This window comes from Rhincodon typus, chromosome 25 (assembly GCF_021869965.1).
Source record: "Rhincodon typus isolate 14 chromosome 25, sRhiTyp1.1, whole genome shotgun sequence".
Lineage (NCBI taxonomy): Eukaryota > Metazoa > Chordata > Chondrichthyes > Orectolobiformes > Rhincodontidae > Rhincodon > Rhincodon typus.
In genome coordinates this window covers 11768051-11782251 of record NC_063356.1, presented here as the reverse complement: position 1 = coordinate 11782251, position 14201 = coordinate 11768051, and the positions used below count along the sequence as shown (strand labels likewise).

The 14201-nt window shown below is 42.8% G+C and overlaps 1 protein-coding gene across 1 annotated transcript in view; it reads left to right on the top strand.

The window, feature by feature from the left end:
* Positions 1 to 1676: 1676 nt before the first annotated feature.
* The window catches only part of pm20d1.1 (peptidase M20 domain containing 1, tandem duplicate 1), a 64914-nt gene continuing 52389 nt past the window's right edge, over positions 1677 to 14201 (top strand). Inside the window, exon 1 of the mRNA XM_048611931.1 lies at positions 1677 to 2117. Coding sequence (XP_048467888.1) covers positions 1817 to 2117 — 301 coding nt within the window. The 5' untranslated portion in view covers positions 1677 to 1816. The remainder of the gene's footprint in view (positions 2118 to 14201) is intronic.

The window sequence follows — 14201 nt, the reverse complement described above, 5'->3', positions numbered from 1 at the left end:
TGGAGAAGATTAGGAAAGCAATTTCATAGCTTAGCATCTGTACAGTTGAAGGAACAGGTACCAATGGCAGGAAGAAGAAAGTGACGGAAGCAGAAGAGATGATTTTGAACAGTACAGATTCCTTGGGTATTTGTAAAGATGGAGGAGACTGTAGAGTCGAGGTGGTCAAAAGTGGTGGGAATCTCATTCTATCTGATTTCAGGAAGAAAATCTGCCAATTGTTACATTGAGCTCTGGGTGGTTAAGATAGAAGGTTGCCACCCATTTTCCTCTCGACTTTTTGAACAACTTAAACCACATTGAACCCAATCTGAAAGCAGCCCCTAGGAGGCACTGTAACAAAAGTCAGATCACAAAGGAAACTTACAGATTTTAAATTAAAATATCAATTTGGGAATCTTACTTTCTATGCTGAGCCTACGGGTTTCTCTCATTATTAGTGGAAGAGAATTGATGGGTCTTAACAAGAAGAGGCATTTGTCTTACAAACCAAGAAGCAGCTTATTGCATGATTGCAATGGGTGCAGATTAGCTGGTTATAATTAATTAATAAGTAGCCGGATATGTCACTTCTGAGCCCATCTGGACCTTGTGTCAGACCACCTGGTTCTCCAACCAAAGTTTGTCTGACATCAGAGTGGGTGGAACTTAATGTAATTTCAACATTAACTCTTTTATAACCATCACATTATACAATACCTATCTTCCTCAATCAGACCTACACGTGACTGCATACCCACAGCAAAATGGTTAACTCTGATCTATCCTCTGGAATGGACTGATTCAAGGTCAGTGGGGACAAGCAATAAATGCTGGCATTGCCAACTACAGTCCTTTGTGTTCTCTTTTACACAGACCTCCGAGGTCTGTGCAGGCAGTAACTTATGAAACTAGAAATCAATTTTGGCAACAGTTTTGACACACCGACACAGCGTACACGGACCGGGAATACGTATTACTTGTTCCAGGAATGAGAAGCATTAGTTTTGAGGACAGATTGGAGAGGTTGAGACTGTTTTATGTCAGAGAGAAGACTGAAAGGATATTTGGTAGAAGTTTTCAAGATCATGAGGGGACTGGACAGAAAATATTCCTTCCCATAAAACAATCGAGAATGAAGCAAGGTCATTCGCAAAAAAAGCAAATGAGATTTGATAATCACCCATGTTGTTTGCGTCTGGAATGCATTGCCTGGGAATGAGATGGATGTAGGTTCCATTGAAACATTCAACAATGCATTGGGTGATTATCTAAATAGAAATCACGGGCGGGGTTATGGGGAAAGGTTTAGGGAATGGCACCAAATCCCAATGCTCATTCAGAGAGCCAGCACAGACATGACGGGCTGAATGGCCACCTTCAGTGTTGTAACAATTTTGCGATGTCGAGAAAGGCACCTCTGACAGTGCGGCAGTCCACTGGCAGGGTCCACCTTGAATTTTCTAATGAAGAGTCACCGGGCTCCAAACATTAACTCTGCTCTCTGCCCACAGATGCTGCCTGAGTTTCTCCAGCAATTTGTTGAATTGTGTTTATGTCTGTGTGTGTGAGAGAGATGGTGGTAGTGAGGGGTAGGCAGTGCTTTGGAGTGGGAGGGAGAGAGGGAGGGGGTGAGATAGCCACATGTGATTGTGCTCAACACAAGTTTTTTTTTGAGATTGAGATTGAGAACGGGAACTACAGCTCCCCCTGAGTATTGCAATTGACAGAGAGAGACAGAGCTGTGTTAGCACAGAACTGCGGGAGTCTGTGCTACTGCTGGTAATACTGGGGAGGAGAAAGTGGGGTGTGTTTTATTTTATGTTGGAAAGGAGAGATGAAAAATACAAGAGGCAGGGTTAAAGTCGCCCTGATCATCCTGCTGGTTCTGCTGTCTGTGTTTCTAATATTTCTGAGCGCTTTGTTAATCAGGACCTACACATTCAGCGCTGCTGGGAACCAGGACTCCAGCTACTTTGACAGGAGTCATGCAGCTTTTGCAGCAAACTTCAGCGAGTCTGAAGGAAAACTACTTCTGGACAATTTGAAAGGGGCACTTCGTATCCGCACTGTCAGCCGCAACGCCACTGACTTTGACATCTCCGCCCTGGAAGAGTTTGGAGACTTTTTGCCTAAAGGTACTGTTCTTAGTTCTTTATGAAGTTGACTTAGCAGTAAAATGAGTCCATTGTCAGGATCCAGTGGATTCCTGGTAACAAAAGGTTTTCTCTTGTCGGTTTCCTTTTTGTTTTGGGAATTGGTGGCTGAGGAATTTTAGAGATCTCCTCGTTATTTTGTAAGGATTGGGTTTGCAAGTGACAATAGTCCCCTAAATTACTGCACCTCATGGGCAAAAGATTATAATGGGGGTTATAACCCCGCAATAAATTGACCGTACATTGTCTGTTGGTGCCTTCTGGCCATTATCTAGTCACTATTAATCAGATGAGCTTTAAATTCCAAATTTTTGTTAATTAAATTAAAGTTCCAGTTGTTGGCACAGTGGGATTTGAATCTGTATTCCCAAGAGTGTTAGCCCCTGGATTGCTAATCCAGTCAAACAGCCATCTCTTCCCCCTTGCCTCAGTCTATACTGTCTTTTTTTTTGCTGAAATTGGGGACCTGCTGAATCATTGAGTGTAAGACCACATGAATAAATTAACATCAGCATTTAAAGTTAGAGAGAAATTCAACTGCATACATCTTTGTGTAAGGCATTATGTCAGTAACAAGTGTTCTAAATATTTGATTATGTTGGGAAAATGTAATTGAATGCACAACAGGGAGGATGCCTGACTGAGTGCCAGCTGCAAACATGAATATGCACAACTGCAAGTATAATTGCAGATTATGGGCAGAGCCCAGTCTAATTATATTTTGCAAAGACAATGTTTAACATAATGTTGGTGCTTGATGTTGTTTTTCTACGTACTTGGGCCGATTCATGCGAGGTTTGGTTCTACTGACACCCACCAGTCCTCATATGACAGGCATCACAGTGAGTCCATGTTAAAACAACTGATCCAGTCCCTTGACAACAAGGTGCAGGGCTGGATGAACACAGCAGGCCAAGCAGCATCATAGGAGCAGAAAGGCTGACATTTCGGGCCGAGACCCTTCATCAGAAAAGGGGGAGGGGAAGGGGGTTCTGAAATAAATAGGGAGAGAGTGGGAGGCGGATAGAAGATGGATAGAGGAGAGGAAACAAACAGGTCGAAGAGGCGGGGATGGAGCCAGTAAAGGTGAGTGTAGGTGGGGAGTTGGGGAGAGGATAGGTCAGTCCAGGGAGGACGGACAGGTCAAGGGGGCGGGATGAGGTTAGTCGGGAGGAGATGGGGGTGCGGCTTGAGGTGGGAGGAGGGGATAGGTGGGAGGAAGAACAGGTTAGGGAGACGGGGACGAGCTGGAATGGTTTTGGGATGCAGTAGGGGGAGGGGAGATTTTGAAGCTTGTGAAATCCACATTGATACCATTGGGCTGCAGGGATCCCAAGCGGAATATGAGTTGCTGTTCCTGCAACCTTCGGGTGGCATCGTTGTGGCACTGCAGGAGGCCCAGGATGGACATGTCGTCTGAGGAATGGGAGGGGGAGTTGAAATGGTTCGCGACTGGGAGGTGCAGTTGTTTATTGCGAACCGAGCGTAGGTATTCTGCAAAGCGGACCCCGAGCCTCCGCTTGGTTTCCCCGATGTAGAGGAAGCCACACCGGGTACAGCGGATGCTGTATACCACATTGGCAGATGTGCAGGTGAACATCTGCTTGATGTGGAAAGTCTTCTTGGGGCCTGGGATGGGGGTGAGGGAGGAGGTATGGGGGCAGGTGTAGCACTTCCTGCGGTTGCAAGGAAAAGTGCCGGGTGTGCTGGGGCTGGAGGGGAGTGTGGAGCGGACAAGGGAGTCATGGAGAGAGTGGTCCCTCCACAAAGCAGATAAGGGTGGGGAGGGAAAGTTGTCTTTGGTGGTGGGGTCGAATTGCAGATGGCGGAAGTGTCAGAGGATGAGGCGTTGGATCCGGAGGTTGGTGGGGTGGTACGTGAGGACGAGGGGGATTCTTTTTTGGTTCTTATTGCGTGGACGGGGTGTGAGGGATAAGTTGCGGGAGATGTGGGAGACACGGTTGAGGGTGTTCTCGACCACTGAGAGGGGGAAGTTACGGTCCTTGAAAAACAAGGACAACTGAGATGTACGGGAGTGGAATGCCTCATCCTGGGAGCAGATGCGGCGGAGGCGAAGGAATTGGGAATAGGGGATAGCATTTTTGCAGGAAGGTGGGTGGGAGGAGGGGTATTCTAGGTAGCTGTGGGAGTCGGTGGGCTTGAAATGAATATCGGTTTCTAGGTGGTTGCCCGATATGGAGACCGAGAGGTCCAGGAAGGGGAGGGGGGTATTAGAGATGGTCCAGGTAAACTTAAGGTTGGGGTGGAAGGTGTTGGTGAAGTGGATGAACTGTTCGAGCTCCTCGTGGGAGCACGAGGCGGCGCCGATACAGTCATCAATGTAACAGAGAAAGAGGTGGGGTTTAGGGCCGGTGGAGGTACGGAAGAGGGTCTACATCGGGGAAACCAAGTGGAGGCTCGGGGACTGCTTTGCAGAACACCTACGCTCGGTTCGCAATAAACAACTACACCTCCCAGTTGCAAACCATTTCAACTCCCCCTCCCATTCCTTAGACGACATGTCCATCCTGGGCCTCCTGCAGTGCCACAACGATGCCACCCGAAGGTTGCAGGAACAGCAACTCATATTCCGCTTGGGAACCCTGCAGCCCAATGGTATCAATGTGGATTTCACAAGCTTCAAAATCTCCCCTCCCCCTAGTGCATCCCAAAACCAGTCCAGCTCGTCCCCGCCTCCCTAACCTGTTCTTCCTCCCACCTATCCCATCCTCCCACCTCAAGCCACACCCCCATCTCCTCCCGACTAACCTCATCCCGCCCCCTTGACCTGTCCGTCCTCCCTGGACTGACCTATCCCCTCCCCAACTCCCCACCTACACTCACCTTTACTGGCTCCATCCCCGCCTCTTCGACCTGTTTGTTTCCTCTCCACCTATCTTCTCCTCTATCCATCTTCTATCCACCTCCCACTCTCTCCCTATTTATTTCAGAACCCCCTTCCCTTTCCCCCTTTTCTGATGAAGGGTCTAGGCCCGAAACATCAGCCTTTCTGCTCCTATGATGCTGCTTGGCCTGCTGTGTTCATCCAGCCCTGCACCTTGTTGTCTCGGATTCTCCAGCATCTGCAGTTCCCTACTATTTCTGATCCAGTCCCTTAATTTCCATGGATTTCCTAAAACAGTGGCCGGGTCCCTAACTGGGATTAAGCTCTAAGGCAGAAATGGCCAAGCCCTGATTTTCCCATCCTCTAATGGCGTCTTCTCCTCTCCGAACCCGACCACTCACCGAGGGGTTGCAACTCTTTTCAAGCCTCCAGATGGGGCCACAATGGGAAAATGTTTGGGAAACACTGTCGTAACTGGAAATCACTAGAGTTTCCCAATCATCCTGTATTGCTCCATTTAATGCTGGAAAGCTTGTGTTTTCAAATAAACCTGTTGGACAATAACCTGACGCCATTGGATTTGGTGCCTTGTCCACCCCAATCCAACACTGGTACCTCCACATCTTCAAAATCTTAGGTAACTGCTGTCAGAGAACGGTTCTTCTGTATGCAGGTTCAACTCCTGTAGCAGGTTCTCTTTTTATCTGCTGTTCCTACTGATGGCATTATTCAACTTTATTGCAACACATTGTTCCAAAATGGGGTGCACACGAGGCTCTTAGCTTGGGCCCTAACACTAAAAGAAATCAGTAACTGGACTGAGAGCACAGCTACTACTATGGGGCAAATTAGAAAGCAGAAAATCAAAGGAAATGTGCAATAACACCATGGGTTGCTAAGCAATAGGAAAGAGGAAAATTACAAAAAAAAGTGTCAAAATATTAATTTGGGAGAGATTCTGACAAAATAGTTTGTAAGGACATTTCTAAGCAACTATTCAATGGAGTACCTAGTAATAAATAAATACCAATAAGAATAGGGACCATAATATCATTTTGGTACTATTGAGCAGCATACAAACCAATTCCCCTGCTTTACAACAGTCATATTTGCAGATCCAGTGCCTGTGTACTTCTGACAGCATCAGTGGAGAGAAAACCGTTAACGTTTCAGAACTTCAGAACTCAAAAAAGAGTCACTGGACTCGAAACGTTGGCTGTTTTCTGTCTACAGATGCTACCAGACTTGTTGAGTTTCTCCAGCAACTCCTGTTTTTGTTTCAGATTTCCAACATCCACAGTTCTTTGTTTTATTTTAGTCAATTTATTTCTGTTTGCTAAAATCCACCAGGAATTTAAGCACATCTGTGCTACCCTGATGTATCGCAATGAGCCATTCAGCTCAATTATTGTAGAGTGAAATCCTTGTCACCTCCTTCCTTCAATGCAAATAGTTGTGATTCAATTTCCAACAAACCCCTGCAATGCTACGGTCCTTTTCCCTGCCACAATGGCCCTGATCCATTGTCTGATTGATTTTCACTGCGATTTCCAACCCCCTTCAGATGCTGCTGCTGCCTTAGTATCTAGTAGACTCTGATCCATCCAGGTAGAAGCCAGGCATAACCAATCAAACAAGAATTCCTTACAGAAATTTAGGTGTGAAGTGGTAGAGCCCCTGTGTTGACGAGAAGATGATGGAGGAGATATTTCTATCTGTGAAAGGCAGTGGTGTACCTTATGAACAATCTTAAAGGAGGGAGAGATTAGATCCATATGGTAGATTTGAGAAAACCTTAAGGATTATGGCCATGCACAAGTACCATGCTATATTTGGAATAGAAATTCAAAGCTAATTTAACCAACACAATCATTAAAATTGTTCTTATTTTACATTGACAGCATTTTTAATTCAGTTCATGGCCATTTGCATTCATTTGGAAAGCACATGCTGATTCGGTATGCCTGTGATTACCCAATGAGGCAATGGGGTTTTATTTTCTGCAAACGTATTACAGATTACACAAAACATCCCCAATCATCAGGTGTTCCCTCTCACTCAGCTGAAACTTAAAGGGCCTATTTAATACTGATTAGTTCTTTCTTAAAAACTTAAAAGGTATCTGTACTTTGATAACAGATCTTACATCATGCTACAAGTAATTTTTAAGCAAATGTTTATTTGGGTTTTTCTGCCACTGCAGATGAGTCGTAACTGTTTCAATGTATTTGGAAGGCACACTGATTGTTAACGTGAAGGGGGAGAGAGAGTGAAATTTTAAACATGAAGCCAGTCAATAGGCAAAGCAAAAGACAAAACTAACTTGGTATCATTGCAAAATAGGCAAGGAAAACAGAGGAGAACTTTATGGATGTCATTTCCAAAAGACATTTGATAAGGTGTCACATCAAAGGTCACTACACAAAGTAAGCTCTCATGTGTTAGGTAGTGACATTAACTTCAGATAGTAGATTGGTTAGCTAACAGGAAGGAGAGAGCAGAGATAAATGAGTTATTTTTGAGTTGGCAAGCTATAACCAGTGGCATGCCCCAAGGAGTAGTACTGACTGCTCAGCTACAGGTATTTCCAATTTATCGAGCAATAAATGTTGGCAATATTCATCATGTGAACTAATAAAAAGTTGAATGACTTGGATGAAGTGACTGAATTGATAGTATCTAAATTAGTAGGTGACACAGATAAGTGGGAAGTAAGTTGTCAAGAGTCTATGAAGGCACTTGAACTGGTTGAATCATGGGCAAAAAATTGGCAGTCGGAGCAAAATGTGGAATGCAGCAAGAATACAAAAGCAGTGTGTTATTTAAATTGAGCAAGACTGCGCCGAGGGATCTGGGAGTCCTCCTACCTGAATCCCATTAGTTAGTCAAATGTTTAGCAAGGGTTAGGAAGGCACGTGGAATAATGCCACTTATTATAAGGGAAATTGAGTATAAAAGTGAGAAACGTTACTACAGTTGTACTGGAGCTTAGTGAGGGCACATCAGGAGTACCATGTACAGAGTTGATCTCTTTACTTGAGAAGAATATAATTCCATTATAATGAGGATAATATTGTTCAGTGAAGGTTCGTTCAACTGATTCATAACATGATGGGGTTATCTGATGAAGAAAATTTGAGCAATTTGGTAAAACATATAAGATCCTGGAGGGACTTGACGGAGTTAATGTGCCTCCTTATGGGTGAGGCTACAATTAGGAGACACAGTTTTAAAAAATAGAGCTGTCTCTCTTTTAAAGACTGAGATGAAGAGCTACATTTTATGAGGCTCGTGGAACTCTCTTCCTCGAAAAACAGGAGAAGCTTATAATATGTTGGGGCCGGGAGCCAGACATACCTAAAACAGGCAGTCAAGTGTATGGTTGGCACAGAATGTGTTGAGCTCAGTAATTTGTGATGGCAGTATTCTGCACTCTAGCAAATTGTGAAGAAATTCTTTCCCCCTAGTCTTCCTCCAGCATTCCTGGTGCATCTTCCATCTAAAGAAGACATCTTCCTGACAAGAACTGCCCTCATGTCTCCAAACACTTGTTAATATAACTTAATTCTTGGGGCCAAAGTACCTATCACATGCTTGTTTGAAGCATTCTAACCAATGTGTGCAGGACAGTTACCATAGATCTCTGCACGGTCACCTCTCCTGTCCATCCCCTCAGCTTGAGGTCACTTTCTAGTCTACATTGTGCTGATATTGAATGTATTCAAAACTGAGTAAGTTAGAGTTTTGACTAACAAAAAAGTCAAGGATTATGGGAATGCAGACAGGAAAATGGAGTTAGGTGGTTAGGATTAGGCAGTGTCAACATGAATTCATGAAAAGGAAATCATGTTTAACAATCTGGTTGGAGTTTATTGAGAATCCAGAATAGATAAAGAGGAGCCGTGCATTTGATATATATTTTACTTATCAGAAAACGTCCTATAAGACCGCATGCAAGAGGTTGGTAAACGAAATTAGAGAACAAGGGATTGGGAGAAATGTCCTGGTACGGGTTGAGAACTGGTTAATGGACAGAAAAGTGGGAGTGAGAATAAATGGGCCATTTTCACGTTGGCAAGCTGTGATGACTGGTATCAACAGAATCTCAAGGATTATTGCATGAGTCCCAGCTGTTCAGAATCTATATCAAAGATTTGGATGTGGGGAATAAATGTTACATTCTAGTCTTGCAGCTGGCACCCAGCTAAATGGGAAGATGAGTTGTGAGGAGAATGAAAAGATTTGAAGAGTCTAAGTGATTGGGCACTTTGGCTGATGGAATATAATGTGGAGAAATGTGAGATTATCCACTTTGCTTGAAAAAAAAGCAGAAATATGCAGTATTTCTTAAATGGAGAGAGGCTGGGAAGTGTTGAACTTCAAATGGATTTGGGTATCCTTGTTCACCAATCACTGAATGTTAATATGCAAGTGCAGCAGACAAATAAGTAAGCAAATGGCATGTTGGACTTGTTACAAGAGGATTTGAGGATAGGACTGCAATTATTATAAACAACTGAAAGAACTGCAGATGCTGGAAATCAGAAGCAAAAATCGAAATTGCTGGAAAAACTCAGCAGGCCTGGCAGCATCTGTGGAGAGAAATCAGAGTTAACATTTCAGGTCTAGTGACCCGTCTTTGGAACACTCCTGAAGATGGGTCACTGGACCCAAAACTTTAGCTCTAATTTCACTGCAATTTTATAGGTCCTTGGTTAGACCACACCAGGAGTATTGTGTGCAGTTTTGCTTTGTTTCCCTATAGAAAGACATACTTGCCACAGAAGGAAGGCAACAAAGGTTCACCATACTATTGTCTGGAATGGAGGAACTGTCCTTTGAGAAAATATTGAACAGATTGGGCCTTTATTCTTTGGAGCTGAGAAGATTGAGATAATTTCATACTAGCATGCCAAGGTCTTGTAGAACTCAACATGTTAGACACAGGAAGGATACTTCCTTTGGCTTGGGAGGAGTATACAATCAGGTGACAAAGTCTCATAATGACAGGTAACTCATTTAGGACTGATGAGGAATTTCTTCACTCGGGCTGGGGAGTCTTTGGAATTCTCTTGCCCAGAGGGCTTGCAAGGCTTAGGTGTTGACTATGATTAAGACCAAGATCAAAACATACCTACATGTTAAAGAACTTCAGGGATACAGGGGTAGTGCAGGTAAATGATGTTGAAGACCAGCCCCAATCTCACTGAATAGTGGAGTGGATTTGAAGGGCTTCATAACCTACTCTTGCTCTACTTTCGAATTTTGGAATGTTAAGGCCAGAATCAGATGAGTCATGATTTTATCGAATGGGGCAGAGGGCTCAAAATGACAAATTACCTATTTCTGCTCCTAATTATTTATCCATCCCTAAAGAACTCCAGTAGGTGATGGACATTGAGTAAATTTAATGCGCTGGTCTGGTCTGTATGCAAGAAGCCCAAGTCCATATATAACAAGCCTATATAATGCAACAAGCATTACTCCATATGGTGTACAGTCCCACTTTTCTTTCAGTAAAACTATTTGTTATGTGAAATCATAAGGACGTCTAGAAGTCATTAGCTTTTTTGAAACTTTCACTAGTTTTTCAAGCTGGCGGATATGGGAATGTTTTATACCTCTCCTATTACAAAGGTCATAGGGTTGGACATTTCATTTCAGCCAGACATTTTCATTGCAGAATTCTAACTTTTCACTTGATGCATAAAACGTATGCGCATAAAAAATCTTGGAAAATGTTTGACGTGACACTGTAACAACATATTTTTGCCAGCTGGGTTTTAGTAAATTGACATTCTTTTGACTGAAGTTCTAAATATTCGAACCGCAAAGTCAAGCAGTAGAAAAAGCAAAAGAGGTACTGATCAAATTTGATTGTGCTTTCATTAAAGTGCAATACAAAACTCATCTCTGCTGGCCTGAAATGAGAGAACATTCAAGGCTCTGGAGTTAATGCCAAGGGGCAAAACAAGGGCTGATCTGCAAAGTCTGCTCTGAGCTATGAAGGAAGATTGGAGGGGTAGGTATTGGGGGCACTGGGGAGAGGGGGAAATAAAGCCTTGATTTGCATGTTTACATACGTAAGACAATAAGTCTGATAAGTTTCAGCTTGTGTCCTCCCATCCTGCAGGTAAGTTGCAAGTGGCTGTTCAGACTGCTTTCCCAAAAGAGCTTTAACAGCACAGAGAGAGGATCTTCGGCCCATCATGTTAGCACCGACCATCAAGCATCCATTTATTCTAATCCCATTTTCCAGTACTTGGCTAGTAGCTTTGAATACTGTTTTATGAACTGTTACAAATGGGAATTTTAACACCGTGGATAGAATGCTGCACAAATTCTGCCCACTTCACCCACTTTGAGGCTGTTGCTTTCTCCTGAGCCTATCTGTGGGCATTTATTTAGAACCCAGCTCATAAGCAGAAAAAAATGAATTATTTAAACAATAGTTGACGTTTCCATTGGGCAATGTCTGATTCTTCCCTGAATGATGGAATGGGCTCAAAGAGCCAAATGGCCTATTCCTGCTCTAATTTCTTATATTCTAAGGTTAAGGCTAGAATCAGATCAGCTACTGGATAGGGCAGAGGGCTCAAGGTAACAAATTACCTACTTCTGCTCCTAATTTTTGTGTTCAATTTGTTTTCATCCATCCCAAAGGAACTCCAATAGGTGAGAGACATTGAACAGCAATACAAAGATGGACCAAATGGTTTTATCTGTCTGTAATTATCGTAAAATCTTGTGCTGGGAAGCAGTGTAGATGTTTGCCTACTTTTTAAGGTCTCTTGAAGTCCATATTTTGTAAACCGTACCAAAAGATTATCTCTTTCACTTTAATATTACTTTTTGAACCTCATGCTACAGAAAAGAAAAATTCATTTTTAAGAAAAGACTGCCAAACAAAATTTAATGGAGACTGAAGGGTGGTGTGTTTAAATAAACATTAAATTGGGTGGTGGGTAATAGCTCGCTGCCTTTAATTCCCATAACCTCGAAGAATAAGGGTAATGAGAGCCTTTGAAGAATAATCGCTACAAAGTGCAATTAAAAGGCTATCTAATGTTCTTAGAGTCATAGAGGTATACAGCACAGTAACAGACCCTTCGGCCCACTTCATCCATGCTGACTGGTTCCATTTGCCTGCATTTGGCCCAGATCTTTCTAAACCTTTCCTACCCATGTATCTGTTCAAATGTCTTTTAAAAGTTGTAATTGTACCCACCTCTACCCTGTTCAGTTAACAAAGAGTATTAATGGGGATCAGTAAATGTCTGCTGGTAAAAGACCTTGCTTAATGTTATTTTAAAAGAATACGATTCCAAAAGAAAAAGACACAGACAAAATTTGGGAGGAAGATACTTCTTGACCAGGTCTTTTCATACAAATAAGTACTGCTGGTGATGCAAAGACAGCTCATTTTAATTGTTTTTCTGGCATTTCAGCTGCATGAGAACATTGAGCCCAGAGCCATCAGACAACATAGGGCTGTGAGCTACCAGAGGTCACCGCACTTTTACTGACTGGAGAGTGGATAGGCAGCACTTTACTGTATTGTCACCCTCCCATGTGACTCTTTCTCGCAATCTGTATCTTACCACGCTTTACCCACCTCTCCTTTCTTCCCCCCACCCCCCTCAAAGTCTGTGGGTTTGCTTTTCTCCTCCGATCTGCGAAGCATCTTGTGGCATTTTTCTCCATGGAAGGGTGCTGTGCATTCGGACACTGCTAGTAATGCTGTTGCTGGAAAAGGTTGTGTGCTCGTGCCAAGTTTCCATAGCTTAGACATGTTCCTAATCAGGATCCCAGACAACGAAGGAAACAACTCTAAGATTTTCTGATGGATATGTTGAAATCACATCAGAGAAGATGATGATTGTAATGGCTGCCTTGACCAAAGGTCAACAAAGGAGATTTAAAATGCAGCTCAGGAAATGTATGTGGGTGGGGTGAAACATTATCTTGAAAGTGCTGACCAAGGGTTTCCTTATCTTCCAGATACACATAAATACATGTATAAATTAGGTAGTGAAGTGAGGAAGAGGAAGCTTACTTACAGTAAATTGTCCAAATGTAACTTTTCTAATCTTACTTGAATAAGTACGCCAACTTTTTAAACTCTAGAGACATGCTAAACGTCTGCTTATTGCTAAGGTTACATAGAATTTGCAAAAGAACTGTGTTTTGAAACAAACTACTTCCTGTGAGTGAACTGAAAGTTACAGTTTCTAAAATAAAGCATTGTAGAATTGTCACCTTTTTAACTCTGTTAATTCCATTAGTATTTATTCTGAAATAAGTAAGTGTATTGCCATGTTCTTAAACTGGAGAAGGTGAAAAAAAAAATTTATAGCAATCTTACCAAGACTGGAAGGTTTGAGTTATAAGAAGAGGCTGGATAGGCTGGAATTTCTTTCCTTAGTCTATAGGAAGTTGAGGGGTGACCTTATAGGGGTTTATAAAATCATGAGGGGCTCAAATAAGGTGAATAGCAAAGGTCTTTTCCCCAAGTTAGGGGAATCCAAAACTGGAGAACATAAGTTTAAGATGGCTTAAGACTTTTTCACACAGCGGGTGGAGTATAAATGGAACGAGCTGCCAGAGGAAGTGTTAGTGGCAAGTACGATGACAACATTTTAAAGATATTTGTACAGGTCCATGGATAGGACAGGTTTAGAGGGACATGGGCCAAACAAAGACAAATGGGACTAGTACAGTTTAGGAAATGTGGTTGGCATGTATAAGATGGGCTGAAGGACCTGTCTCTGTGCTGAATGACTCTATATTAAAGTATAAAGTATTAAAGTTTTAACATATTTGTGCTTCATGTCCGCTCTGTCGTCAAGACAATTTTATTTATTTGCTTTTGGAAAATATTATGGTTTATTGAGTGATAACACATAAGTTAATTTGTGCAGTGCTTTCTGAAATAAGCTGTGAGAATCTCATGTCGTTATCACTTTGCTAACAAGACCAAGGCTTCTCCTCATTTTATTTAGGTTAAAGAGGGGAACATAGGAACATTCACACATTGAGCCTACTCCACCATTGTATTGATTGGGATGATAGGGCAGGTGATGACCTCGTGGTATTATCACTAGGCTGTTAATCCGGAGACCCAGATAACGTCCTGGGGATAGTAGGAACTGCAGATGCTGGAGGATCTGAGATAACAAGGTGTAGAGCTGGATGAACACAGCAGGCCAAGCAGCATCATA